The sequence below is a fragment of the Hydractinia symbiolongicarpus genome, chromosome 8, assembly GCF_029227915.1.
Source record: "Hydractinia symbiolongicarpus strain clone_291-10 chromosome 8, HSymV2.1, whole genome shotgun sequence".
NCBI classification, from domain to species: Eukaryota; Metazoa; Cnidaria; class Hydrozoa; order Anthoathecata; family Hydractiniidae; genus Hydractinia; species Hydractinia symbiolongicarpus.
In genome coordinates this window covers 26,139,325-26,166,836 of record NC_079882.1, presented here as the reverse complement: position 1 = coordinate 26,166,836, position 27,512 = coordinate 26,139,325, and the positions used below count along the sequence as shown (strand labels likewise).

Sequence of the window (27,512 nt, the reverse complement as noted above, 5' to 3'; positions counted from 1 at the left end):
GAAGTTGATATTTTTCACCCTCATGGTAAAATATGCTGTTAATTTTTTTTATTTGCTTATGCCATCAAGCTACTTGACCCCTCCCCCCTCCCCCATAATCAAGCGTAAGTAATTTCGATGACCTCCCATCCCCCTCCTACTTACTTGATTACGTAATATGTGAACGCCCCCTTAATCGTTTTCAAGGGAGATTTTAGTTTTGTTTGTATTTCATGAGATGTTTACATGTATGTCAACTAAAATAAATTGACTTGGTGGCGTTTTAGGTAAAGGAAGAATTATAAACTGTCACAAGTACAGTGATGGGATTAAGTTTTACACGTTCGCGCTTGTTAAGATTATATGCTGAAACTTAAAAACACAAGGAGCGGAATAGACCTTATCAAAGCAAAAGGACTGTATTTTTTTAACGGATCAAAAACACAATCCGAAAATGTATCATAACTTCCGAAAAACGAGAGTTGCGGTCACAATCAAAATTCGTATTTGTTATGAAGCTGTCGTAAAGATAAACACTCTACGGTCATCTCTACAACTATTTTATTGTACAACTTCTGGGCTTGTTTCTGATAGTTCAAGCTTTCCTAAATCTCCATCGTTTAAACAATGCTGTTTTCGAGATTTTGCTAGAAAATTTGAGAACGAAACTTTCAAAAAATAAGATTTAAAGCTTCGAGGCTGTTGCTTAGATTAAAAACTCTCTACAACATATTCGTTGCAAAACATCTCGTCTTCTATTGTTGCACATCACAAACAGTCAATACTGTTTTCAATATCTCAAAGAAGCGGAAGCGACTACAGGTAGAAGATTGAACATCTTCCATTCGATTTTTTTTTTTCTCTTTAACTGTTAGTGTGTACATTGCCGTGCATATATTTACATTTGAGACAGGTCTATTTTGCAAGTTTTGCCTATCTCTTTGGTTTTTTTGCAATTTCAAGTGCTTCTGTGATGTTAATGTTCAGCGTGTCTTTCAGTTGCTGATCCATCATTTTTAAACACATTGTTTTCGGTCTTCCTTTTGGTTTGTCGTAAGGTTGAATTCGTATAATATGCAGAATTAAAAAAAAGTACTGTGAACTTTACCACAAAATGGCACCTCATACAATCGCGTGCGTAAATTTATACGAGGCTATCTGAAAATTCTAACGATGCCGAACAGGGAAGTTTGTTTACAATTTTTTATGAGTTCAACTCAACCACACTGAGAAAAGCCACCGTAACTGCTAAATAATTTGTTCCATATATGTCACGATTCAAGGAAACAGGTTAATTCAAGGATACAGGTTAAAGATTAAATCCATGTACGCGGTTTATTTTAGCGTAATAAGTTAGCTAGTAAAACACCCACCCCCTAAAATGTCAGGGATATTTCTCCTGAGATGGAAATTTCCTTTATGACATCCAAGGACCACAAGTATAGCTAGCTAGCTATACATGCTAAACCCTCTGATCAACAGTCTAAATCAATGAAAGCCATAGTGTTTGAAAGGCTCTGATAACGCACTATATATATTTGTCCCACAAAAAGAAATAAGTTGGCTAATTAATTCCACGGGATAGATAAAATAAGGTGCTGTTTTATTTTGAGGGTTTATCAAGGCATTTGGCAATGTAAATATGTTCTTACCTATCCAATTTGATATTTTGAACATATCTGTATACATATATAAGCATTATTACTAAAACTTAACTCTTAAGAGTTAAATTTTTCCTGCTAAATATTCCTTGATTAGTTAGCTAGATCTGATTTTTATGACATCCTATCAATTTTACTTTCTGTAAAAACAATGCATCAATATGTCTGCTTGTCAAAATTTTCATATTAGGTATAAATTCCTTCAATGTTGTAAAATGTTTTTCCCAACTCTCATTTTTTAATGTTTTTTTTAAAATCGTGATGGAATGTTTTCTTTGTAATGATAAGTATAATACAAAAGCAGATAAATCATCATGTGTGCAATTTATACAAATATCTCATTCTCATTTTTACGTAAACTAGAAGACCTTGGCCAAAATGTGTCCATGCTACTGCAAAAAATATAAAAACTTACTTTGGGCATCAATTGAAATTCCAATTAGCCTAATTTCGTTGCAGGAATTTTGTTGTTTTTACTATATGTGCCTGTTTTCACATTATATACTGTTTGCACAAAATTTGTATAAATTGTATAAATCATTATATATAAATAAATTGAGTAATTTGAAGATAATTTGTCAAGTACACCTGGCATAAAAACTAATGACAATTTTTTATTTTTTTATATAATTAAATTTATGTTAATAAGCCTTTTGAGCTGAGAATGATGTTTCTTTATCATCTACGAAATAATATAATTTATATATATGCTGTTAACAAGTGCTTATGTAAAGAAATTAAATATAACTTTTCACACTCTAATTGTTGACACATTTATATTTGTGTGCATGTTGGATGTATGTAGCATTTTTGTAACCTGGTGACGTCTCTGTTTTTGTTTCAGATAGAACACGAATTATGTCATCTGGAGTTCCCCCAAAAGAACTGAAGAGTAATATAAGGTATATGTATATGTCTTTAAAGTAGATACAGTAAAACATTTCTAATATGATTATAATATATATATTCTAATATGAGTTATGCACTAAATTTATATTTTTATAGTTTAAAAGATCCTGCCTCTGGAAAATTGTAAGTTAGTTTTTATATTACTAATTCCCACAATTCTCACCTGTATAAACACAGTAGAGAATTAAAATCCTATTGAAATTTTCTTAGCTATGTTTCAGAGATATTATCTGACAATTTACTAAACTTTGCACAAAAAGATATTTGACTTAGACATTATTAACTTGGTTAAAATATTTTTTACTATTTTTATTTACAAGATTAGAATGGTTTGTGTTTTATTTTAAACATTTTTTTATTAACAGAAATACCAATCCCGAAGTGCTGATTAGGCATTATTTTAAACAGTTAACAGTAGGGTGTGGACAAACAAATTGTACGAATCTGCAATGTGTTTCTGGTGGAAGGGTCCCACTATGCAATGATGATGCAGCTGCTATGGCATTACGCTTATTGATAGACAAAGCAGACATATGCAGCGAGCAAATAGGTACTTTTTTCATTTTTTTATCTATGATTTATATGTTTTTAATTTTTATTTTTTATAGATATATTTTGTTTTATGTTAGTTATAATTTTTTTTAAATTTTTTAGAGTTGAGAGCCATGTCTCAGGCAACTGTGGAAACTGCAGTTTTAAGTCCAGATCCAATTCTTACTCAATCATACGTGCAGCAATTGATTATCTCTTGCCAAAAGGAATACAAAGATTATAAACCATTAATACGCATACTTGGGAAAGTGTTTTCGTCACCTGAGTTATTGAACAAAAGCTTTCCTCTAACAAATAAAAATGTTGACGAAAGCGATCCATCCTTTGAAATATCAGTAAATCATGCAGAAGTAATACAGTTTTATAATATGCTTTTTAGCTTACATGAGGATAGTGTAGAAAATTCTATAATAAATGGAATTAATGCTTTAGGCAATAGCATTGAAATTGAGCTGAAATCAAGTCATAAGCTTCTTGGAAAGTCTGATTTAAACCAATTTGTTATAGTCCTTTTAAACCCTAATTTACACAGTCCAGAATATTTGGAAAGTGCACTGCCGAATATATTACGTGCACTGACTGCACTACCTCTCGACTTGCGATGTACTTTAGTTCGATATTGGTCAAAATTTTCTTCAGAAGATCTTCAAAAGCTTTTGGATGTCTTTCAGCAAATGGTTACTGTTCGTATATTAACTGGACCACACGCAACAACATCACTTCCTGTGAATGATGACCATCCTATTACAAACTCTGTAAAATGCATGAAGTTGATATATTATGCAAGTATTTTGGGTGGAGAAGTTGAAGAAATCAAAAATCTTGAACTTCCAATAAATGATGAGGAAGACTCAAATGAGAATTCTCGTGATAGAAATCTACTGGCTGTAGCAATGAGTGACGATAATGATTTTAAAGATGAACTTGTTGACATGCTTGGTATAAATGTTATGGAATTTCGTCAACCTAAGATACCTTATAATGATTTTGTTAATGACTGTTTAAACGATGCAATAGAAATGGATCGAGATTTTATGTACTTTAAAGATGGTGGAATAAGATTTTCATTCCTTAATTATCCATTTGTTTTGAGTACAACTACGAAAAGCCTTGGCTTATTTTATGACAACCGTGTTAGAATGTATAGTGAAAGGAGAATGACTATTTTATATGGATTAATGCAGGGACATATCCCTTCACCTTATTTAAAACTGCGGGTACGCAGAGATCACTTGATCCAAGATTCGCTCGTTCGTGTAAGTATTGGATTTATAAAAACTAAAAGTCTGAACCATATTGATATCTTATTTTCACATATTATGGTGTCTTAGCAGCTGAGAATTCTCTAAGCAGGGTCTTTAGAAAATATAATACAAAAATGCATGTTGTGCTTGTAAACAGTCAAAATTTGTTACTTGCAAAAAAATGCACAAGGATTAACTGAGTAAAAAAAAATTTTTAAATCAATTTAACACTAAAAGGGAAGCTCTTATCACAGTTAAGCTAGCAAAAAAAATTATTTTTAAAAAATTGAGTTTTAACTGAAATTTAGTATCATATATATGTATTATTATTTTACACAACCAAAAAAAGACCAGCCCTGAGTAAAAAAATTCTAATTTATATACAAACTAAGAAAGAAATTCTAAATTATATATTTATGTACCTTTATGTACTATATTTATGTCCTTGCTGTAAAAAATCCTTTTTGTAGGTCTTTTTGTAAGCCAAAAATAGTTAGGCATACAAAAAAATTGCAGTATATATCTGGAGAAAAAAAATTATTTATGCGAATTGCTTAATTTAAAGATTTTTTGTGTAAGACACTATCTCGCTAATACCTACTTCTAACGTATTTTTATTCCTAGCTGGAAATGGTTGCACAAGACCAACCAGATGACTTTAAAAAGCAATTATTTGTTGAATTTGAAGGAGAACAGGGAATAGACGAAGGTGGAGTGAGTAAAGAGTTTTTTCAACTGGTGATTGAAGAATTATTTAATCCTGATTTTGGTAAGAGTTAAAATTTCTTATAATGCATCTTAAAATTTCCAGTTTAAATAATAAAATAATTGTCATTTTTAGGCATGTTTGAATTCAATAAGGAAACAAATCTATGCTGGTTTAATCCATCATCATTCGAAACTGAAAATCAATTCACATTAATTGGTTTATTGTTTGGTATTGCAATTTATAACAATGTAATTCTCAATGTCAACTTTCCACCTGTGTTGTACCGCAAATTGTATGGAATAAAAGGAAAGTTTGAAGATTTGCAAGAATCACATCCAGTGAGTCTTGTGTTCATATGATATTTGTCAAAAATGATGTTTTCAGCTGGAAAAATTGCATTTAAAGTTTCTTCTATAAAAACAAAAGAATTAGCCCAAATCAATATTCCAATTAATATATTTTATACATCTATATGAAATTATTAAGTTATTAAGCATACTTAACTTTTATATGTAAAATACAAGGAAGTCCCAATGCATGGCACTAGTCCCCTTAGTGACTCCGACGAGAGTGATGAGAGTTTCCTGGTATTGTAAATGAACTAGGCTTTATGTGTTTGGCAACAGCCAGGTACATTAAGATAATGCCAAGTCTCCCCCACTGAGAGAATAATCACAATAAACTGTTACATGCATTACCAGATCCAACGATTTTCAATGCCTTTAGCAATGAAGTAGCGTAATTTCTTAACCCTGTACAATTAATGTTCATATTATATAAAGTGTCTTGTTGTTATTTCAAAAGGTGATCTTTAAAAGTCTGAAGGAGATATTGACATATAATGGAGATGTTACCGAAGATATAATGACAACATTTGAGATAAGCTATGAAGTTTTTGGATCAACTTGTAAATATGAACTTGTGAAAGATGGAAAGAATGTTAAAGTGACAAATAATAATCGAAAGGTTAGCGTTACACACACACACAGTTTTCTGGAAGATCCCTGATAGTTTTCAGTAATGAAAAAATTTTGTACATCTCATCCATTCATTATTTAATTTATGCAGACCTCCTACGAAAGAGCAAGTTGATAATGTGAGCTTGGAAAATTGCCTAGGAATTTTCTAAAGCTTTCAACTATTTAACATATTTTATTTTAAATATGTCCTTCCCAAAGCGTTACACAACAACGTTATTTTTTTGAAAATTTATTTTGCAAAATGTTTAAACTACAATATATATGCTACAAAAAATATTGAAGCCTTCTAAATCATACAATACCAAACCTACATTGTAAGTATTGTGGCATTGGTGAGCTGTAAGTATGGATATGGGTTTGTTTGTTTTACCTTTGACCTAATTTGAATTTCCCTGCCCAAAAATATGTCCAAACCTGTATCCTGTGTTAATTTTCTGCTGGGAAAGGGTAATTTATTTTAACATCTAAATTTTCTATCCCTTATTTTTTTGGCATATTAAAGTGATTATATTTGCTATGGTATAAGTCTTATGTAATTATATTGCATGTGTTAGCAAAGATATTTTGCTGTATTCACAAAAATGTGAGCAGGTTGCTCACATTTTTGTGATATGTGATTTTTCATGATAATTAATCTGGAAATATTGTATTCTTTATTGTCTTGTATTTACAAGACTACATTCAAGCAATACAACTCATTGTTACAAAATATGTAATCTCTTGAAACAGGTTCCTGTCAATCTTTATTTATGTTTATTTCAGGAATTTGTCGCTCGATATGCAGATTTTTTATTGAATGCATCTGTTAGGAAACAGGTATTGACATACTTCAAAAGTTGTATGCATGACATGAAGTTCTGTTTGTGCAGTAAAAATTAAATTTCTTCTCATTGTAGTAGTAGTTGTCTAAAACTCATAACAAATCCAAGAAAAGTCAAGATTTATATTGAAATTAACTATATTCTTTCATTTTTATAATTTATACATATTTTCGTTTTGATATTAATTCGAGGTAATAGATGAGAAATGAAGGTCGGACATATCGATAATTGTGGGAGAACAAAAAGTTCCAATCTGTGTGCATAAAATCATTATTTTTTATAGTTTGAAGCCTTCAAAAAAGGTTTTGTTATTGTTACAAGTGATTCGATTTTAAAGAACTTGTTTCGTGCTGATGAATTGGAGTTGTTAGTATGTGGTAGTCAGGTATTATTTATTATTATTATTCTTTCTTCCTTTTTCTCCTTCTTAGCCTGCAACTGCAAAAATTTCCCATACTAACATATAAATATTAAAAAAATATAAATAAAAGTAAACACGATGTTGCCATCACTTCTCTGTGAACGTTCTTTGTCATAGAAAGTAGGTTGTTGTAAATGCTAAAGCTGGATTGCCACTAAGCCTGGGAAACCTTGTATAGCCTGGAACTTAAAAAGGGTGCCTAATAAACCTGAAAAAGCCTAAAATTTCTGACCCATTTAGTAAGCAGAACCTGAAAAACTAAGCTATAAAAAACAAATTTTTAAGTATTTTACTGACTCACAATCATTCAGTACTTGATTTGTTAGAATGTGTATATTACAGCTAAGAAAAACGAAGGTTAAATCTGATGGCTATTTGAGACTGGCCACTCTTCAAAAAAATAGGTGGTCATTTTTTCAATTGCTTGTTGAAATTACCCAGTACATTAAAGAGAATAGAAAAATCTTTTTCAGAAAGCGAAAATGCACAAAGCGTATACATCCTGTCCCCCGCCCCTGTTCGTTTTTGCTCGTTATTAAATCACGCTCCACTTCCTTTGTGTGAATACAGATGCAAAGTATCAACCCTATCCAAAGTATCAGAAGCAGTTTATATAACCTTTATACTTTGGAGAATTGTCATTTAGAATGTCAGTGGAAAGCCTGTAAAGGTTGATTGCATACCTAACACATTGTGTTGGTATCTCAAATCTTATATACGAATAATATTTAACTTTGTTGTTGTTAGGTATTTGATATAAACGAGCTTCAAAATGCAACTGAATATGATGGAGGTTATACTAAAGACTCACCAGTCATAAGGTATTATTACTTCTGCTTTCATGAAATGCGATTTAAACTTAAATAAATTTATAAGGCCATGGAGTACTGGGGGGAAAACAGTCGTGTAAGCTTATAAAACTAATGAACAAACGGCCATAGTTCTGGAGGATTCTTGTCTTTTCTTATCCTTCTGAAGTATAAATGGAAGACGTAAATAGCTGTACCATCAAAACGTCGTTGCACTATCCCTTCATCATTTCAACTTAAGAATATCGAAAGTTCACTTTTCCCACGTTTTTTCCCAAAAACCCTACTTCTAGGTAATATATTCGGATAACATACACAGCCAGCAAATGAGGAGTTCATTACCATTAGATAGTACAAGCAGTGGTCCATAGTTAGCCTGGCCTAGTTTGTCACTGCTTCGGTTCGATTAGACACAGACACACGCTAGCTAACATGTAACGGTATACAGACTAAAAGATCACATATGGGTTGTTGGATTTCAGTTGTCAGATAAAAAGAATCAAAAGGCAGATAATTAGCTGAAAACTTTGTTTTTTATGTAAAAGAATGACCTGAACAAAAATTAAATTAAGTTTACATCAGAGTGTTATTCAAATAGTAAACTAGCGTCGATACTTAATACTTTCGTGCCATGACAGTACATTGTAACACTGTGTCTTTAGCGCGATTGTTAAAACAACTCTTCTTTTATTGTGGTTCGAGCATCTGACGTAATGTGATCTATCTTATATCTGGTCTTTTCATCCGTTCTTACAAGTAATGTTCGGTAGTTTGTAATCAAACGCTTCAAAATCGACTTTATATCTTTTATATAATTGACGGATCGTTTCTTCACTTAATTCTGAGAAGTGTTTTTGAATTAATTGTTTTGATGTCAAAGATGTTTTGTGCTTGTCAGTTAAGTGCGCTGGAAAGTGTTCTTGGCTTCCTAGATCTTTTAAAATTTGTTCCGAGTCTGCAACTAGACTTTCCATCTTACCTATGAAGTCGTATGGTAACACACACGGGTGGCATATAGACTCGATCGGAGACCAATGTCCATCAAACACTCGCTTTTGTAGAATCCAGAGAATAAACTCTTCAAATTTGACGCCGTTCCCTCTTCTGTATTGTTTCTCAGTAAGGTTAGCTCGATATAAACGTAGTATTTGTGATCCATAAGTTTTATGGAAAAATTTATTATTTTCTTCAAATTTGTTTCGATAAGCTGACACCAACCTTTCGAATGGATGTCGGACAAACAGAAATTTGTAATAATGAAATAGAGTCTGTTTGATCCCTTCCTTACTGATCATGTTGAACAATCTCACTTGTGGTAATGCGTGTACGTTGTTCTTTTCAACTGAGTTAACTGACGAAGCATTCGTTGCTTGCTCGAACATTATCAGCAACCGTTTCCAGTTGGTGCTTGCGATTTTCGGTACACTGCAGTACACCAGTTTCATGTTGTGACTGACATAGAAATGTGCTTTGTTGCTTGTGGACGAACGTAAGAAACGAATTAAGCTGCTGATACCATAAGTGTGTTGACTTGAGATGCAGAAATCACGCAGGTGTTTAAGACGTTTCTCTTGTTTAGCGCTGTGAGTGAACAAGCGGGGAGCAATCACCTGGAGATGGGAAATGCAATATTTGACATAAGAGAAAGTTTTAAACAACTAAGCATAACATGTTAGCAGAGGTGAACATAATACCAGGTTAATGTGAATTCTTGCGTAAGCCCTGAAACAGCTGCTTGCTACAGTTGGAGAAAAACAAGCTCCTGTGCCCAAATTTAGTGTATAACTGGTGAATATCTTCTTATTTTTACTTCATTGTACGTGTTGTGACAGGACAATGTAAGAAAAAATAAAAATACAAATGTAATTTGCGTTGTTTTTATAAGAAGCCAATTAGTAAAAGTTTCTTAAATTCTGTGGTTTTTTAACAAGCTTCTTAAATTTGTCTGTGATAGGAGTGTTCAATTAAAAACATGATTTTGACCCAGTCTTCGTAAATATGTAAAGGGGTCAATATACGGAGTTGTTTTTACGCGTGTTTAACATAGATTATTTCAGAAAAAAAGAGGGTTTTACTTAAAAAGAATTATGGTATCCGTTTTTTTTCTTTTATGACTATTGAATATGAAAATATAATTTTTGACCAAACTTCCCCTTTAACATACGAGAAAAAATAAAATAATTTGTCCGGATAACCTACTCAATTTTCATCCAATCTCTTTTTATACTAAGTAGAAATAGCTAAATGCCATTCCAATGCCATAAATTAATGGGAGGCAAAAGTTTCTTAATTAAAACTTTTATATTTTTACGACTAGTGAAACTTTACTAATCGAAGAAATGCGACTTCGTTGTTTTTTATAAAGTGCTTTCTCATATAAAAACAACGTGTAAATAAACTCATGTACGAAATGCAGGTAACATGGTATGGCAGTTATACTAGTCACGTGACGGTGCAATTTTGATCACTCACATCGTTGTATAAACAACTTGACCTGTTCTTAAGACTTTGCACAAACTTAAGATACTCACCTTTTTGCCTCTCTTTTCTTGAAAGTAGTTGTTTTGAGTTATGGCATAATAATTGTCAAAAGCTGTAGATCTAAATATATAAAGTACGCTTATCGTAGAAACTATAAAAGTTATAAAAACTGTCATCCATTTCGTGCGAATGGAATTTTGCCAGCTCATTTTCGATTATATTCTGTAATTCGCCAATTTTATTTCACTTTGAACTAAATTATAAATATGCTGGCAGGTCTCATTTAACTATGTTAAATTATGCAGTATTTTTTTATTAGTTTTTTTAATTCATGCTTTTTAATATATTTTACCGCTAAAATTTTCAATCAAATACGATAGAGATATTTTATAAAGCGGAAATTTACAAACCAACTGGACGTCATTCACTATTATCGTCAAACTGATAATCTGGTCTTTAAATTAGTTCATGCGCGGGTACTCTAAGCGGGATAGCGGGATTATTTCGACCGTCGCTCCAAAAGCTATTTGTTTTCCATGATTTCTTACTTGTATCATCTTTTTTTTTAACTTAGCAATTTTTTATGTGCATCTAGATATTTTTGGGAAGTCGTCCATGAGATGAGTCATGATGAGCTCAAACAATTGTTAAACTTCACGACTGGAAGTGACCGTGTTCCTATTGGTGGGTTGGCGAAATTAAAGTTGATCATTGCAAAAAATGGAGAAGATTCAGACAGGTGTTTGTTTCTCTTTTGTTCGTACATTTCACTTCCTAAATTCAACTATATTGATATGCGTTTATAATCTATTGTTCGAAACGATTAGTTTTCACAACAGAACTGTCGTTCTTCACAATAAGAAGGATTGGTAATGTTCGTTTAGCAAACGTAAATAAAAAAAGAAATCAATCAAAACAGTATCGACTACAACACCTTGTAAAGATTATAATGACGTGAAAGCAAACTCGTCACCACTCTTTTTCAACATATTCGCAGTTAAAATAGAAACTTCAATGCGAAAGCAGATGCAAACTTTTTGAATATGACAGAATAAATAAATGTCAAAATGTTTGACGTAAAAGAAAGTCAAAAAAACGTATACTAGATACAAAGATTTGCGACTTTCCATTGCCTCCCACTTATGTAAGCCTGTATTTGTTTATGTTTCAGACTTCCAACCGCACATACATGCTTCAATGTTTTACTACTGCCGGAATATAACAGCGTTGAAAAACTTCGCGATCGGCTGCTCAAAGCTGTTTCGAATGCAAAAGGTTTTGGACTCATGTAAATAATTACGGGAAGAAACACTATAAAAACGCGGGAAAGTCGACAAACTCGCGATAAAAACGAGGATCGTGGCAATACACTATCAGAAGATTAGCGGGTTAAATAATTTGTTTTATGTTCTAAATCATATGTAACTTTATATCTTAGAATAATTTCAGTTTCCATAAATTAATTGTTAGATTCGCTTACTCCATTAGTCACTCGATTACACGTTCAATTTCTATAAAACTTCCAGACTCAGATTTTATCAAGATTGAAGATTCTGGTAAAGGCTAAAATTTGGTGGGAAGATAGCAACATTTAGTTTTTTAAGGTTCGTCTTGTTCTGGCATAAAAAAAATGCAACAAGACACAGCCAGCCACAATGATTTATTTAAGGGTGTCGTAGTAACAGGTTAACAGATAAAGGTGCGTGTCTGTAATCCATGGACCTTTTCATATTAAGTGATTTAGGGAGGCCCTACCCATTACAGGGGCTACGAAGCAGATTTTTTACCCTCTAGATTGACTAAAAAGCACTCCAAATGTTATAAATAGAATGTCAAATTGCATCGAAAAGACAAAATACTTCATTAAATTGCGTATGACCTTAAGATGTACCTTTTCGTATTTGATATTTAAAGGACCCCACTACCTTCATTGACTACAACGCTTGACCTTTAAAATACAATGGGTGTTACGGCGTGTTGCTAAGTGATGGAGGTGCTAAACACAAGCGCCAAAACGAAGGAAAGAAAACAGAACAATAAAAAACACGTTCTAAATTCACATCTAAATTTTTGATGAGATCAGTCAAGATGAAATTAATGACGGAGTTTTCTATGTTCTAAAATACCCTCGTATGAATTTCTTATAGACAAAACGAATTGCTGTTACTTTTTGTTGTCCTGAAAATTTTCGTTCCTGCGGCAGATGAAGTTAAAATAATTGCTTTGTGACAAACCTTATCAAATATTTTTTTAAGTTATTACAAAATTATTCTCAATAGAAACTTTCTAAACGGAAAATACATGTTGGCCATGTGAAAAAGGATCAAACACCATTTTTTTGAGCATGTACGTCAACGCCTGTCGATAGTTGAAGTAAACTCTCTATCTCTTCCCTTTAGGCAATGACAAAAAAATTAAATCAAATTTGAATAAAATAAAAATGGCGCCTGAAAAGTGACTTAATATTTGTTTTGAAAAAAAAACAGTATGTAAAGATTACGACAGATGTTTTATGGAAACTTCTGCCGTTGCTACGTGACATGTCAAGCGAAATGTTTTAGTTGTTAAATTTTAAATTTTTTCTAACAGCAGCACAAAAGAAACTGTTTCAGGTTTGTCGTTACTAAAATAGTTCAGAAAAAAAATGCATCGATATATCGAGTATATGTGAGCAATGATTTACTGGTAGCAAATTTTTGATCTTCCCTAAACGCGTCATCCATGACAAAAGTGTCAAATTTGAAACGTGGACAATTTCGACGTACATGTGCTTTGCGGGGACATCTTAATAACAAAATGTAATCAAAGCACCGACAACTAAAATATTATCACCAGTATCAATAATCTTGAAAACGCGTTATAACTAAAAGAGACAGGTGTTTTTTAAACATTACAGAATCTGCATTTTATGACAATAAGTTCAAGCATGGTTAAACAAAGACACAATTTTCTCTTTGTTTTTGTAAAATTAGGCGCATGTGATTGGTTCGATCTTTCAACACTAGTGTAAAACCGTTTCCAGTCCGCCTGTATTTTTAACGCATTATTATTTTACTGACCAGATTCTGTCTGAAAGTTATCTTGAATGTTGAAACGATTGAGCTAAAATAATATCTACAAATTTAAAATAAAAATATATAAAAAATTTCATTTAACAAGCCTACACGTATTTTTGAATAGTGTTAAAACAATATCGATTATTTATTGCGATAAAAAATCATTATATTCCATACGAGTACTTTTAAAAAAGGCCAAGTTTCAGGTCCGTAAATTAATATGTTGTTAATTCATAATCTGGTCAGTATTATTAGTTACTCACATTCACAAATCTGAATAAAGAATTCGATTGACGTGCTGGTGATGTTCTGCCCGGATAATGAACATTGGCCTGATTAAGTACGGCAGCTTGCACCGGTTAAGAACAGGGCAGAAAATACATAATCAGGGCAACATAATCAGGACAGGCCAACTTATTACTCAAAAAATATTATTTGGCACTTATAAAAGGGACATATAATCAGGGCAGGCCAGTTTATATACGACAGTGTAATATTATTTCTCATTTATTATAGAACGAACATAATCGAGGCAGGCCGACTTATGTATGACACAGTCAAATATTATTCCGGACTTATAGAACAAATATAATCGGGGCCGACCGCTTTTATATCATTCGTCATCACTTCTGAAAGCGAATAGCCCTGGTGGCAAAGTTGTTGTTGCTCTCAAATGAAACGAAATTTCGCGGCAAATACTAAATTTTGGGATTCGCAAGTTTAATAACTTTTCACCAAACTTAATTCCCGCAAAAAGAATAATTTAGGTTCCGTGAAATTTAGTTACTTCAAAGTATATTATGCTGAAATGTATTTACTACAAGATTAGTTTTAAACTAAGAATTACGTCGAGAAGTTTTTCTTCCGCCATCTCTAGTTTTTAGGGGTGTTCTATCTTCCAGAGAATGTTTAATTCACAAAAGTTCGAAGAAAATGCCAATCACAGCCTGCCTGGCCAGCCATTATATCAGCGTTCATAATCCGGTCACCACTACATAACCAGTGCAAAAAAAACATAATCGGATCATGTGTACATAATCCGGCTGTCCCGGTTGTAAACAGGCCGTTTTCGAAATCTGGGCAGAACAGTGACACAATGACCGTGTCATTAGATATACGATATTGTCTTGCCAATGAAAAAGTGAAGAAGAAACAGAAATGGAGGGATGAGGTAGGGAGATGTATATTTAAGTAAGAATATGTGTTTAATATGTGTTGTACCTATCTTCGTAGCTTGACTGCTCATAAACAATGACCATATCAAGTTTTGCTACTATTCTGTATTTCTGGTTACTTCTTCTTTTAGTCATAGCTATAGTAGCTATTTAGCTAGCAATAATTTGTGGTTATTTTCGGAGATGTTACGAGACCTTTCTGAGAAACGGCTACGTTAAAAATTGTTTTAATTTTAGTTGACATTAAAAAAATCTGAAATTCACGTGGTTGTTATGAGATTTTATTTTAAATTTTGTCCGCTTAAATTTTTGTTTTTGAATAATAGCAAGCCAGTTATTTATATTATTAGCTACTGTATGACAGTAATCTTCGTAGCGATAATTTTATTTTTCGTCAAAAAAACTTCCTTCTGAATGATGCTAGTGAGTTTTGTTTACAAAAACATATTTCGAAGTGATGCTCAGAGGCAGTCATGTGGAAAAAAGATAGCTTTTGATCATTTATTAGTTGACTGGTACTTCTTCAGCATGTCAAAGAAATTTTTTCGTTGTATATAATGAAAACTCAACGTTTACCAGTGGGATTTTACTTAAACTTTTTTTTATTTTTATTTATATATATTTTTTATTTTTTTTTTATTTAGGGATAGCTAGTAATTATATTAGTTTGGGGTCCAGTTACCATCATAACAAATATGGCAGCAGAAACAGTTTCAGCATATCCCATATCTTTTCACAAGGATCATGTATCTTCCTACCCCATCAGTGAACATCACATAAGAGAAGTGTGTGAGGAAACTTGTCAAGAAGATAAAAATCATCTTGATTTACAAAATTTCACATATAATGAAAGGTCAGGTATTATATCCAAAACCAATAATGAATTATCAAATGGTGGGATAAGTGATGAAATGAAAGAAAACATTGCCAGACAGATAACTCACCATGATGTAATGAACAATGGCAAAAGAGTTGCAGAAGCAAAGAAAAAACGTAATGTGCGCAAGCGTAACCGCTGTGACATGTCCCCAGAAGAGTTGCGTAGACTTAGGGAGAGAGAAAGAAAAGCCCAACAAAGTCGTAGGGATCGCATTAGAGCACAAAAGGTAAATATATATATATACTGTTTTATAAATTTAATTCTGTTACATATTCATTTACATCATAAATGTGATAGTCCAAATTATTTTATCCTAAAATAATGAAAACAGGCATAAGTCATAATTTTTTTGTTACTCCTCAACAGTCATTTTTGACATTTTATGTGGGAGAAAACAGTCATTGTGAATATTGTGTAAAACTTTTATTACTTAAGATAGCATAATATATTTTCTTTATACTACCAAAAAATAGAAGCATATGTCATTAATTGATGGCCTTCACAATAAAAAGTGATTCTTTTGTGTTACAAAACACTTTAATTTATCAAAATCCTTTGTCCTGTTCTCAGATATGAAGCAGGTGGCTTTTCTTTGATCAGTGAATATGTACTAGGTTTTTTTATATATCTCATCAATATGTTTGAAAAATTGACAAAAGAATAAAAGAGAAATCCTTTTTTTTACTTAAGACAGCTGCTTTTTATTTAAACTTAGCATTTTATTTGGTAATGAAATGATAAAAAATAAAAAATCCATCAATTTTCTATATTATCAATGTTTTCTGAGCTACACTATTGTCAAGTTTATATTTTACTTTTGCATTCTTTTTTTGTGTAATCTTGGGAATAATTTTCTATTTATGCAGATAAATTTATTTTATAACACTGTTTTGACATTTCTTACCAGAGACAAGCACAAGGATGGCATGATGATGATGCTGCATGGGAAGCTTTTTTAGACCAGACTGAAAACACAGATAGTGATAAACCTAAAAAAAAAGTATCTTCAAAGAAACAATCATCCGACCTTCCATCTATGGTGTGTAATATGTCGCCAAATAATGCTCCAACAGATGAGGTAAGTTTTTGTACTTTACGTTAAAAGTCACAAATTATTTCCAAATTATTAGTATATCTCATTTTTTTTCACCATGGTTCTTATAATTAACACTTTTTTCCTGGCTGTTCACTTAATTACAATATCCACCATAGTTCGTATCAGATGCTACAACAACAAAGTTGAAGGAAAGTGAAATTGATGTTAATATTGATGAGGATAGGAAATTTCAGAAGCAAGTATCTACATCAAATGAAACTGATTCAAACTGTGGTAGTAATCAAGATACCCAGAGTATGCTGTATAGTTCGGATGAAAATTCCATGGATGCTTCAAACAAAGAATTCATAAGTAATGGGAAAAAAATAAGTCGAAGACATTTCCTACCTACTGATGAACTAGAAAGACTTAGAAAACGGGAAAGAGATGCTAAAAGGAAACAAAGGGAGAGAACACGTCTACTTGCAAACAATGATAACTTCTCTGTAAGTAGCTTTACCATAGCCCCAGGTCAACCCCAGCTGGTCTATCTATCTGGGAGGTAAATGGGTGAGGTGGCACACTGTAAGCTGTTGCATGTTAAGGAAATTGTCTGGTGGAGTGTGGACAATTGAGTCTGAAAATAAGGAAATAATATAGAAAGGGTATATCTTCCCGAAGATTTGAGGTAGCCATCTATCTATCTACCTATATTCTGCTACAGACCTTAAACTATGTCAGCCAAAAATTCTGAATTTAGGCTGTCAGGCTTGCTCTGTCTGTGTCAAGCATGGGCATCTTTGGTTGCAGTCACCTTAAATTACTCAAGTGCCTTAAAAAACTAATTGTTGATGTTAGTAAATATCAACAGAAGCACCAAATAGGCACTTTTCAGTCTTCCATCTTACTCTTATCACCTAAATAGCAGTACACCCTTAGTAGTTTCCCTGCCTGATGTATTTATTACACAACTGATGAATTTCATAGAAAGCTATAAAACCTGAAATTATCACATTGAAATTATTTCCCAGGTAAAGGAGGAAAATGATGTTTCACCTAACTCAAACACAGAATCTCAAGACAAAATCGTCAAAAGTCACCATTCTGCTTCCCCAGAGCAAAAGAGATCAGAAGAACAAAGAAATACCAATAGCCATTTGTCTCCGAAATTTCATTTGATGTCACCTCATCAACACCATCTTCCTTCAAATCACCACATGCATTATCCTGCCGTGTATATGCCAGATGCACCTGGCCATCACCACTCTCCATCTAGTCATTATTTCCGAGAAAGACATTACCCTGATATGTACCTCCCAAGGCTACATTCTGACGATCAACATGGTCACAAAGAAAGAGATTTCCACTTACCACATAATTTTCACAAGAGCCATCACCTCTCACCCCATATGTATCATCCAATTCATCAACCACATTCAACCATTGACCGCTCTATATCACCTGAAGGAAGGAAATCCCCAGATAACACATCTCCACCTAGTTCGGCAGAGAAAAAAAGATTAATTAGTCGTAATGTTGACAGAAAAAAGCTTTCTGAGGAAGAGCTTGAGGACTTAAGAAAAAGGGAGAGGGATTATCAAAGGGAACGAAGAGCAAGAATACGATTAGAAAAGGTAACTTTATGCCATCATAATATATGTATATAAATAATTTAGCAGTTTTTTAAGTGTATATGGCTGGCATTGACATGTAGTTAAATGCACATGGAATGTAAAAGGGTGTACTTTTCACCAGTATGGAAACGTTTTTTATCACCAAATCTTTTTTTTATAATTTTTTTGGCTCTTCTGCTTAGCTTGAATTAAATTCCTTTCCTGGTTGAAGAATTATATGTGTTTTTATTTTGCAATGAGCAATAATAGAAATGAAGTCTTAATTTTTGTGGAATATCCAACATCTTTTGCATGTGGATACAAAGTTATAAAATAAACAGACTTGTTACAGTTGGCTAATATCAGAATATAGTTATCTTGTTAGGTTTTTTGTTGCTTATTTTATATATTTTTCTGTAGGCAAAATCTCAAGCTAATCATAGCGATCAACTACATCCTAATTCACAGGAAGATGGTATGCCAAGATATTATCATTCACCTCTTTATCAACCACATGCTCTTCACAAAAATCATGATGATTTCCTTTCACATGTACATAGAATGGAAAAGTTACCACATCGTGTATTCCCCAGATATGAAGGTGATGATCATTATGATGGTTGCAAATATTCACCAAGCTGTGTTGGAAGTAATTCAGAGGACTTCAATGATGACTATATACCAAGCATGCATAATGAAAAATCTGCCTTAGCTGTTTCAATTCCATCTGACAAACAGTACAACAAGTTCACAAGTAGTAAGGATTCAGAGTTACTTCAAGTTGTTCCCAAAACTAGAGATTATGAAGATATGAAATCACAAGACTTTTCTCCAGAAAGTGAGAAGATGTCCCCTTCATCGGATAGTTGTTCAAAGAAGAGTGTTCTGGAAAATATTTGCTCCACTCTTAAAAAAGAGTCACCCAATTGGAATGGAGAAATTGAAGATGAAGATGGTGATAAGTTAGTAATTGTACAGCCTAACACAGAATTTGAAAACAAAGATGGAACTACAAATGTTGATTCATTGGACAACAAAGAAAGCGGGAAGACAGATCAGATTAATGGACACCCTAAAGCGTTAAGTTCAGAATCTATCAAATCATTTGAGGAAAAGAGTAGAGAAAAATTAACAAGTGAACAATTGGAAAGACGTCGCAGGTCAAATAGAGAGGCTCAAAGAAGACGAAGAGCTCGTCTAAAAATGCAAAACAGCTCAGAGGATTGTACAGATCTGTTAAATACATCCAGTGAAAGTAATGAGATGAAAGAAAAGCTGAAAATGCCAAATGGTGTACACGATGAATCATTTTTAGATTCTCAATTAAAAGGCTGCCGGGTCAAGGTAACACCATCAAGGCCTGACTCGCTTTACTCAGAGGATGTCCACTCACACCACGTGCATCATAGGGGAAAGTATGATAATCATCACATTCATGAAAAGTATGGACGCTTTAATCCTGAACACTATCTCTTCCATGGCAAAAATCGCTTTTACTATCCCTCACCACGATCTTATAAGGAGATGGATGAATTTCATCATTTTTACCATGATGCTCCAGGATATCATGGGGACAAATACATACACGATTACCCAATACATCACAGACATAGTCATATGCATGAAGAATATAAACATTCATCCCGCATGTACTTGGACAAATACGATAGTTTCCATAGAGTGATGGATGTTGCAAAACGTGACAAGAAGTCCTATTGTAAGTATTTTTATTTGTGTGTTGTTGGGTTTTTTTCTTACGCAAAAAAATATATCTAGTTCTGGATTTAGGAATTCATAACTAAATCAGGAAATAAATTGTCATCTCTTTTTTTCAGCTATGCTATTTTCTCCACCGCTCGTGAAAACTGAGCCTGACATTGAACCAATGAAACAGTCTGGACGTAAAAGAAAGCAATGTGTTCCCAGAAAAGTTGTATCTTCAGCTTCAAATACTCCAGAAGAAGATGTCGATGTGTGCAATATTAGCCAGTCTCCAAAAGAAAAGGAAGTTTTACTTGTAGCAGAGAACACGGAAGAAGATAAACAACCCTTAACTGGTGATTATTTAATAGAACAATCCAGTGAAAACATATAAAATTATTTTGTGCTTCGTATTTGTAAATTTATACAATTCTTTAGTTGTTTTTTTTTGGGGGGATAAAATTTGAATTTTACGTATTTATACCAGTTTAATGGTTGCAATGCAGTCGTATCGAGCTTTTGATATAAGTTCTCATACTACATTGATTCGACGTTTGAAATGGTCATTTAAGTTACGGTTCTGATTTTCTAATTTAAACGTCGTTTTTTTTAGATTTCTTTCTGGAATTTTTTAAGCATTCTTATCATATTCAGTTAGTGAATCAATAACTATTATATGTGGTGATTTATTATCCAAATTTATTTTATGTACTATTTTTAGATTGTATTTAAGACAGCTGTGAACGTGTCAGTATTGTAAACCTTTTTGTCTGTTGCGCGCCCTTTTAGTATTTTTTCCTATGTTCTAATTGGGAGCCGCAGTTTGTGTAAAAATTATGGATATATGTGTGTACATAAAATGATATTTATATAGATATATTTAAAAGTATAGAGAGTATATATGAAAAAAACATACGATGTATAAAATATAAAGTATTTCAATATCGCAGATTTAAAAACGAGTAATTTGGTAGCTAAAAACAGATGAGTTTGTTGATAAAACAGTTGGAAATTCATGCGAATTTTACAGGTTATTAAATGTGACTAATTTGGTCTTCTAAAGACTGTAGGTTGTATTTTAAAATGTAGACAGAATATATACGTTAGTATGTTGGCGTTATAGTAATAAAATCTTTATCGAAATATTGAATTTTTATTTGTACTATAAAATCCCTCTATAAATTACCTGGCACATTTCTTCTCTTTTCTTGAGACTGCAACAAAATAAACCGTCTATCCATGATTTTTTATTTTTTTGTGTCAAGAAGTTGATCACAATTTCAATAAACAACTCGTAAAAATAATCTATCTACCATGTTTACGTTGCATCATTGTCAAACAAATTGACCACTTATGTTTTTGTTTAGTACTCCTTCGTAGATTGCGATCAGGAGACTGATGGCGTGTGATAATACCAAGCCTCTGCTCTGGAGATTATTTAGAGGAAACTATGTTCTCAAATTACTTAGCCTCGATTATTAATTTAATTTAGATAAAGTAAGTAAAAGTTTAATCTGAAGCTATCTAGGTTTTAATATCCTAAACAGTTAAGAATTTGGTGATTATCAAAAATTTTACTGCAACAACTTTATTTTCAGGGTTCTCTATATGAATTTATTTTGCCACTGGTAAACTCCTGGTTAGTCAGTATTTTTAAACATAATTAAACAGAATTTATTTAAACAGAAAACATTTAAACAGAATTAAAGTTCACACTTTCAGCTCATGATCAAAAGGGTCTGCAAAGTTTGTTTTTTGTCTATGTTTCTTTTTTGAAAAGTTAAAGTACACCTTTCTCTTTTAACAAGCCTATAAAGGCTATAAACATACCTTGGGCAATAAATTTCCTCAACAATTTGTTCTCGCTAACGTAAACGAAAGATTTTTTCTTTTAAATTTTGCTAAAGGCAAACTAAGGAATTTTTGCGAAAATAACACTTAGAAAATAAACGCGTTATTGTTCACCCATTTGTGAACTGTAAAAATTCTTCAAAAACGTGACCTAAAAGTTCGAATTTGCGAGAACTTCACATTTTCCGGATAATTTTCCAAATACTCTTTTTCCGAAATTCTCAACCTCGTCTCCAACTCTCCTATAGTACTTTGATGGGACAGTTTTTATCATGATATCATAGCGTAAAATTTGCGAATATTTATTCCTTCAGTTAACGTAGATCAAATTACCTATACATGCCACAAAAACAAATACATTAAGCGCATACTACAGGTTCCAACATCTTAATCAGTCAGCAGAAATACGAAATAATGAAAAATTAGTTCAAGAGAAAAAAATATTTGCACTTAATATTTCATACTCATCTTTACCCTATTGCTTTAAGTTATCTTATCTATCGTCTGTTGGAAAATCATAAACTACATTGCAGCCATGTCCCCAAGGCTTGTTAGGTTTTTTCTCATATACTTTTTCTAATTTCAAAGATTCCGTTAAAAAAATAAATTGATGACTTGAAGTAAAATATGCTAAAATCTCGCTATTTTAAATGACTGTTCACTGACTATAGATTTTCACCACGCGCCACCCACATGTTAAAATGTTTTCGCCAATTTGCGGTTTTTGAGCACTATTGTTGAATCGTGTTATTAAACGTTTTTTCGTATTTGTATTTTAGATTGAATTTAGTTTTAGTTCATATTGGACTATGCTTGAAGATGCCAATCCAAGAATCTTTTGTTGAATTTAGTTTTAACTGCTGCTTTATGAAGTTAGAATGTGGTCACAAATTTTCAAATCATTTAAATATATGTTTAAAATTGCTGATACTAGACCATTATCTCCTTCCAACTTAACAATGTCAAATTCATACAAATTATTTCAATCAAAAAGACATTTTGAGACAGCATTGACGTGGGAGAATGGAAGGTTTTGAGAGACGTTTTATTAATTTGGTAAAAGTGGCGAAAATAAAAACTGCAGAAAAATCGAAATACCGTGTGTATAAAAGGTTGATACTATTTCGCGCTTGTGCCCTATTTTGATAAAAGATTAAAGACGCTTCGTTTTTTGCTTTTATTTTTTGACGAGGCGACAAGCAGTGACTAATTCACATTAGCCTGTTAGTATGATCTGTGTTCTAATTTCATCACCGCCTCCTCTAAAGGTACCCTATCTAAACCAGTTTGCAATTAAAGCCATAGAAAATAGTTCATTCAATGTCATACAGCGTCCTAACAAATATTTAATTTTAACTGATTTTTTTTCTTTTGTGAGACATTTGTAAAATCAAATGTATTGTGAACGGTTCATCAATAGAAATTTCTTAAAAATTTATGTTTGTGCTTGAGAGATTTATTTTTATGGTGTTCTTGGTCTTGGGAAGGTGTCATAAGACAATCGTTGAATGAATAAGGTATGGTTTATCTTACAGCTTTAATATTGATTAACATCGTTAATTTGTTGATAAAGTTCACTGATTGCACTGAAGAATTCAACTTTTTCTTTCCATCAATCTCTTCTGACTAAATCGACTTTTATTGCTAAAAAAAATAAAAGCAACTAATTAAGATGACTAAGGGTGACTCATAAAAGTCTACATATAACGACAATTCGACATTCAGGAGGGGTTAAATCCTTGGAAATTCAACTATGTCATACCGTGAATCATCGATTTTTAACTGATTTGTCGTCTTCACTCTTCAGCTCTTCACAAGAGCGAGTACATATTTTATTTATTAAAAACATAACGCAAGATAGTGGAATTTGTAAGATATATGCTAAACATATTGCTAAGCCTTGATGAATCCTTGTGATGTGTTTTTTTTCTTGTGTTATGAGTATTTTAGTAAGACACAGACTTTTCTAATTCTTTATAACAAAAGACTGAATTAACACCACTTGGCTTATACCTTTAGTTTTGTTGCTGTTCTTTTGAAGGGAAAAACGGCACGCAAGTTTATAATTTTATTTATAACGTAAACATACGCTAAGCCTGGTTGTCTGTTTCAGCATAAGCATATCCAAAGCTGTTTTCAAATTTTCCCTTGCTTATAAAAAAACTATGTATCTGAATACTTGTGATTTCATATTGGCATTGACGATATTTAAATATCGCATTTCTTATCAGTTACAAAACCATAGCACTGAAGTTCAACAAAATAAGTCCTGGAAATTGTGATGCCGTGATGGAGGTCAATAACTAGTTATTAGGAAAGATAATTTATTTTATTTAATTTTTAGGTTGAACATGGAGTGGTTACGCATTACCCTTTTTGTTTCTGCAATATGTTCTGTTAGCAATTCTATAATTGAATCGCCTCAAAAAGAAGTAAACGGCTTTCTAGGCGTTGCTTTCCGCTACAAATTGATCTCCACTGAAAAAGGTTACCATGAACTGCTCACTGAAGATAAGAAAACTTTACCTAAGGATACCTGGGTGAGGTTACATTATGGGCACAACGAAATATATGGTTTGCCATTGTATGAGAAAGGGAAATATACGTATTACATCGCTTCGAAGGTGAATGGACACAAAAGTACCAAGAAAATTCCTATTATAATACGAGAATGGCGTGATGATTTTCTTCACGAAGTCAAACTCTGTACCAATCTAACCAATGATTTGTTTTTGAACCATCTAGATAGGAGATATATTTTAATTGACAACATAGCTAAATATCTTTTAAATACTGACATACAAAACGTCAAGGTGAGGCGATATAAAGATGGCTGTTTTTGGTTCTCTTTTCTTCATATTGAAAATGAGAAACGCTGTGATTATGAGAAAATCGATCAAATACAAAAACAGATGTTTGATGGCGAAGAAATATCGCGTAAATTTATCAAAAAACTCTCAAACATTGAATTACTATCTGCGAATTTGAATTTCACAGGCGGGTGCGTGAAGCCGACCGAGAAAGAAGAGAAAGAAAATATAGGATGGGTAAAAACTGTTGCGCCTATTATGATTCTTTTCGGTATTATTCTTATCCCAGTTGCAATATCGTGTTATGTTCTCCGAGGTGTTAGAAGACGACAAAACAAGATGCGTCAACAAGAGGAGAAAAGACTGAAAGAAGAGTCGATTCGTATTCAGGAACAAATGAATGAATACAAGCGAGCATGTGGCTTGGATGGTAGCTTTGAAACAGAAGCGGATGCACAGTACGCAACCACTCCCAAGTGGAATCAAGTAGTTCCCAGAAATGAGAAGCGCATGTTTCTTACCAACTTGCTTGAACGCTACACACCGCAGGGTATTCAAAACAAACTCGAACTTTTGTCCCGTTCCAAAAAGACTCTCAACCCGATCTCGAGAATGCTTGATATTCGCACAAACACCAACGGTCTGACAAATAACCGAAGATTAAGAAATAGTTTAAACAATCAAGGAAGAGCGCATGCGCTTACATCGTACCTAAACAATACAAATAGGTATGGAGACAATTTGCCAGAAAACATTGCCTCGAGCGCAGTAAATTTGAGACGCTCTTCCACGATGTATTCACCTGTATTGCCACTCCTAGATTCAAAGAGAAAATCGGTTTCATTTTTCGATATATCGGGTCCAAATCGATTCTCCGCGTTCGAAAGCGATAAAAACAGTGCGTATAGACGTTTTTCAGAAGAGACAAGGCGTAAACTTTCTTCTCAGTCTTGCACTGCTGTCGATAAGTTAAAGTCATATGGAGAAGATAATAATTTTCACTCGACACCTTTTCAAGCAGGTAGCACAAATTTCGGCCATTTAAATTCAAGGTCATGCCCCAGAATCACGCCTCCTAAGAAAACTGTAAGTGTTGGTACGTCTACCGAGTCTACGGGAATTCATCGATCAAGAAGTCAAAGTGTCATTAATTCTATGAAAAACTTAGCTGCAACTGGAAAAGATATTGCCGCCATTTTGAGAGAACGACGCCAAGCTCGTAAAAGGCAGATGGCGGGAAACTTTCGCTATGATGTACCTATCGGAACACAAGCAAACAAAAAAAAGTCTCAATCACGATTTTACATTGGCGATGAAATGGATGACATAAATATGTACTATGATGATTCAACAATTTCTCATGGAGTCTCAAATGCTATTTATGATAAAAATTTCAACTCCGCAAGAAATTTCGTTCCTCACAGTGAAAAAGATAACATGACCAGCTACACACAGAATGCTTTTCGCAAACCTACTCGAAAATATAAAGAGTTGCCATGGCAACAACAAGCACGTCTCGAGGGGCATGTGTCAAGTCCCAGTGTATCATCAACGATGAATGACGATCACCTTTATTTGAATCAACTAAAACCTGTTGACTACCATGTGGACAAAGCAACATCCCCATCAGAATTAATATACTCTCAACATCCTTCCGAAAGTTATACGGCTGGTTATTATGAAGAAGATTTAATACATCCTGTACCTAAGCGAATACAGTATCCGGTAGATATGAAACTCGAGCAAACTTATCATCCTGCACATAAGCCTTTCACCACACGAAGGATAAATGGCAACGCAGCAGAAAGAAGAAAAAGCTTCCGGAAGAGAAGAAATAGTACCAGCAGAGCAGTTCTAAAAGAAAACGATCCCAGTTGGAACGATTTGGATTTTGCCATACGAGATGGTTTTGGACAGCATGAAGGATATCAAATTGAGAAAGAAAATCAAAATCCTAGATATCCGGCGATAAACCAACCCCATTTGTTTAACGATGCCCAACATTATGGACATTCCCCGACTTTTCAAATGGATGAAAGAAGTTTTGGCAGTATCAGCAGTGACATCACCTACATGGATCTTGGTTCAGAGTACGAACTAAGTTTTGAACAAGATTTTTCAGATTATCATAAAAGAAGAAGAAGTTATAGCAGTTTGGATTTTCCATTACAACAATTTTCAAGAGGTACATACGAAGAGAGGAATGAAACACCTTATATCCACAATAACTTTTTTCCAGACCATACTGACACCTACACTACGTATAGTAAAGGTAATTCATATTTCACTCAACCAAAAAGCGTTTTCGCTCAATCGAGAAATGGGATCGATCAATTCGTTTGAAAAGAATCTAGTTTTATTGAAAGGAACACTATTTGCACTAGTCAGGTACAAAGCGAGAAACAAGCGAGCCTCTGACATGTACACATTGGCATGAGACAATGTCACATTAACAGGAATCAAGTTACGCAACCTTGATCACAAGATCTGTTTCTCTTCTTTTATATATTTGACGACGCCAAGGCGTCCATAAGCGCAGCGCAAGTAATAGACGTAAAGCCATGGGACGAGGTTGTCAAGTCGCGCAAAGATAAACAAAATAAATTAAAGAAAGAAATGAAAAAGTAAGGTAACGTTATGGAAATAATTGATGAAAGATGATGGAAGATATGTTCAAAATCTAAACCTTATTTTTCCATTTAAGCCTAAATGAGAAATATATCCTTGCTTCAACAACAAAAACATTTGAACTGTCGAAAGATTAACTTATTCCTGTCAACACTTTTTAAACCAAAATATTCACGATTAACTATGCTAAAAAACA

General features: G+C 33.1%; 4 protein-coding genes across 4 annotated transcripts; 3 read left to right on the top strand and 1 right to left on the bottom strand.

The window, feature by feature from the left end:
- Positions 1-1,114: 1,114 nt before the first annotated feature.
- On the top strand, positions 1,115-12,025 carry LOC130654157 (ubiquitin-protein ligase E3A-like). Its single transcript, XM_057456696.1, has 13 exons — positions 1,115-1,305; positions 2,485-2,542; positions 2,646-2,672; positions 2,915-3,099; positions 3,204-4,357; positions 4,970-5,114; positions 5,187-5,392; positions 5,859-6,020; positions 6,797-6,850; positions 7,139-7,240; positions 8,024-8,097; positions 11,162-11,305; positions 11,738-12,025. Exons 2-13 carry the CDS (start codon positions 2,499-2,501, stop codon positions 11,856-11,858), a joined length of 2,418 nt encoding a protein of 805 aa, XP_057312679.1. The 5' UTR covers positions 1,115-1,305; positions 2,485-2,498; the 3' UTR covers positions 11,859-12,025.
- LOC130654160 (carbohydrate sulfotransferase 11-like) lies at positions 8,600-10,936 on the bottom strand. The gene is made up of 2 exons (XM_057456699.1): positions 10,617-10,936; positions 8,600-9,695 (listed from the first exon to the last, which is right to left on the bottom strand). Exons 1-2 carry the CDS (start codon positions 10,773-10,775, stop codon positions 8,826-8,828), a joined length of 1,029 nt encoding a protein of 342 aa, XP_057312682.1. The 5' UTR covers positions 10,776-10,936; the 3' UTR covers positions 8,600-8,825.
- A 2,181-nt stretch (positions 12,026-14,206) lies between the features above and the next one.
- LOC130654156 (uncharacterized) lies at positions 14,207-21,170 on the top strand. The gene is made up of 7 exons (XM_057456695.1): positions 14,207-14,793; positions 15,442-15,903; positions 16,585-16,755; positions 16,890-17,219; positions 17,745-18,347; positions 18,747-20,043; positions 20,162-21,170. The coding sequence occupies exons 2-7, from the start codon at positions 15,493-15,495 to the stop codon at positions 20,419-20,421; spliced, it is 3,072 nt and encodes a 1,023-aa protein (XP_057312678.1). The 5' UTR covers positions 14,207-14,793; positions 15,442-15,492; the 3' UTR covers positions 20,422-21,170.
- A 2,147-nt stretch (positions 21,171-23,317) lies between these two features.
- Positions 23,318-27,512, top strand: LOC130655765 (uncharacterized). Its single transcript, XM_057458555.1, has 2 exons — positions 23,318-23,395; positions 24,223-27,512. The coding sequence occupies exon 2, from the start codon at positions 24,230-24,232 to the stop codon at positions 27,029-27,031; it is 2,802 nt and encodes a 933-aa protein (XP_057314538.1). The 5' UTR covers positions 23,318-23,395; positions 24,223-24,229; the 3' UTR covers positions 27,032-27,512.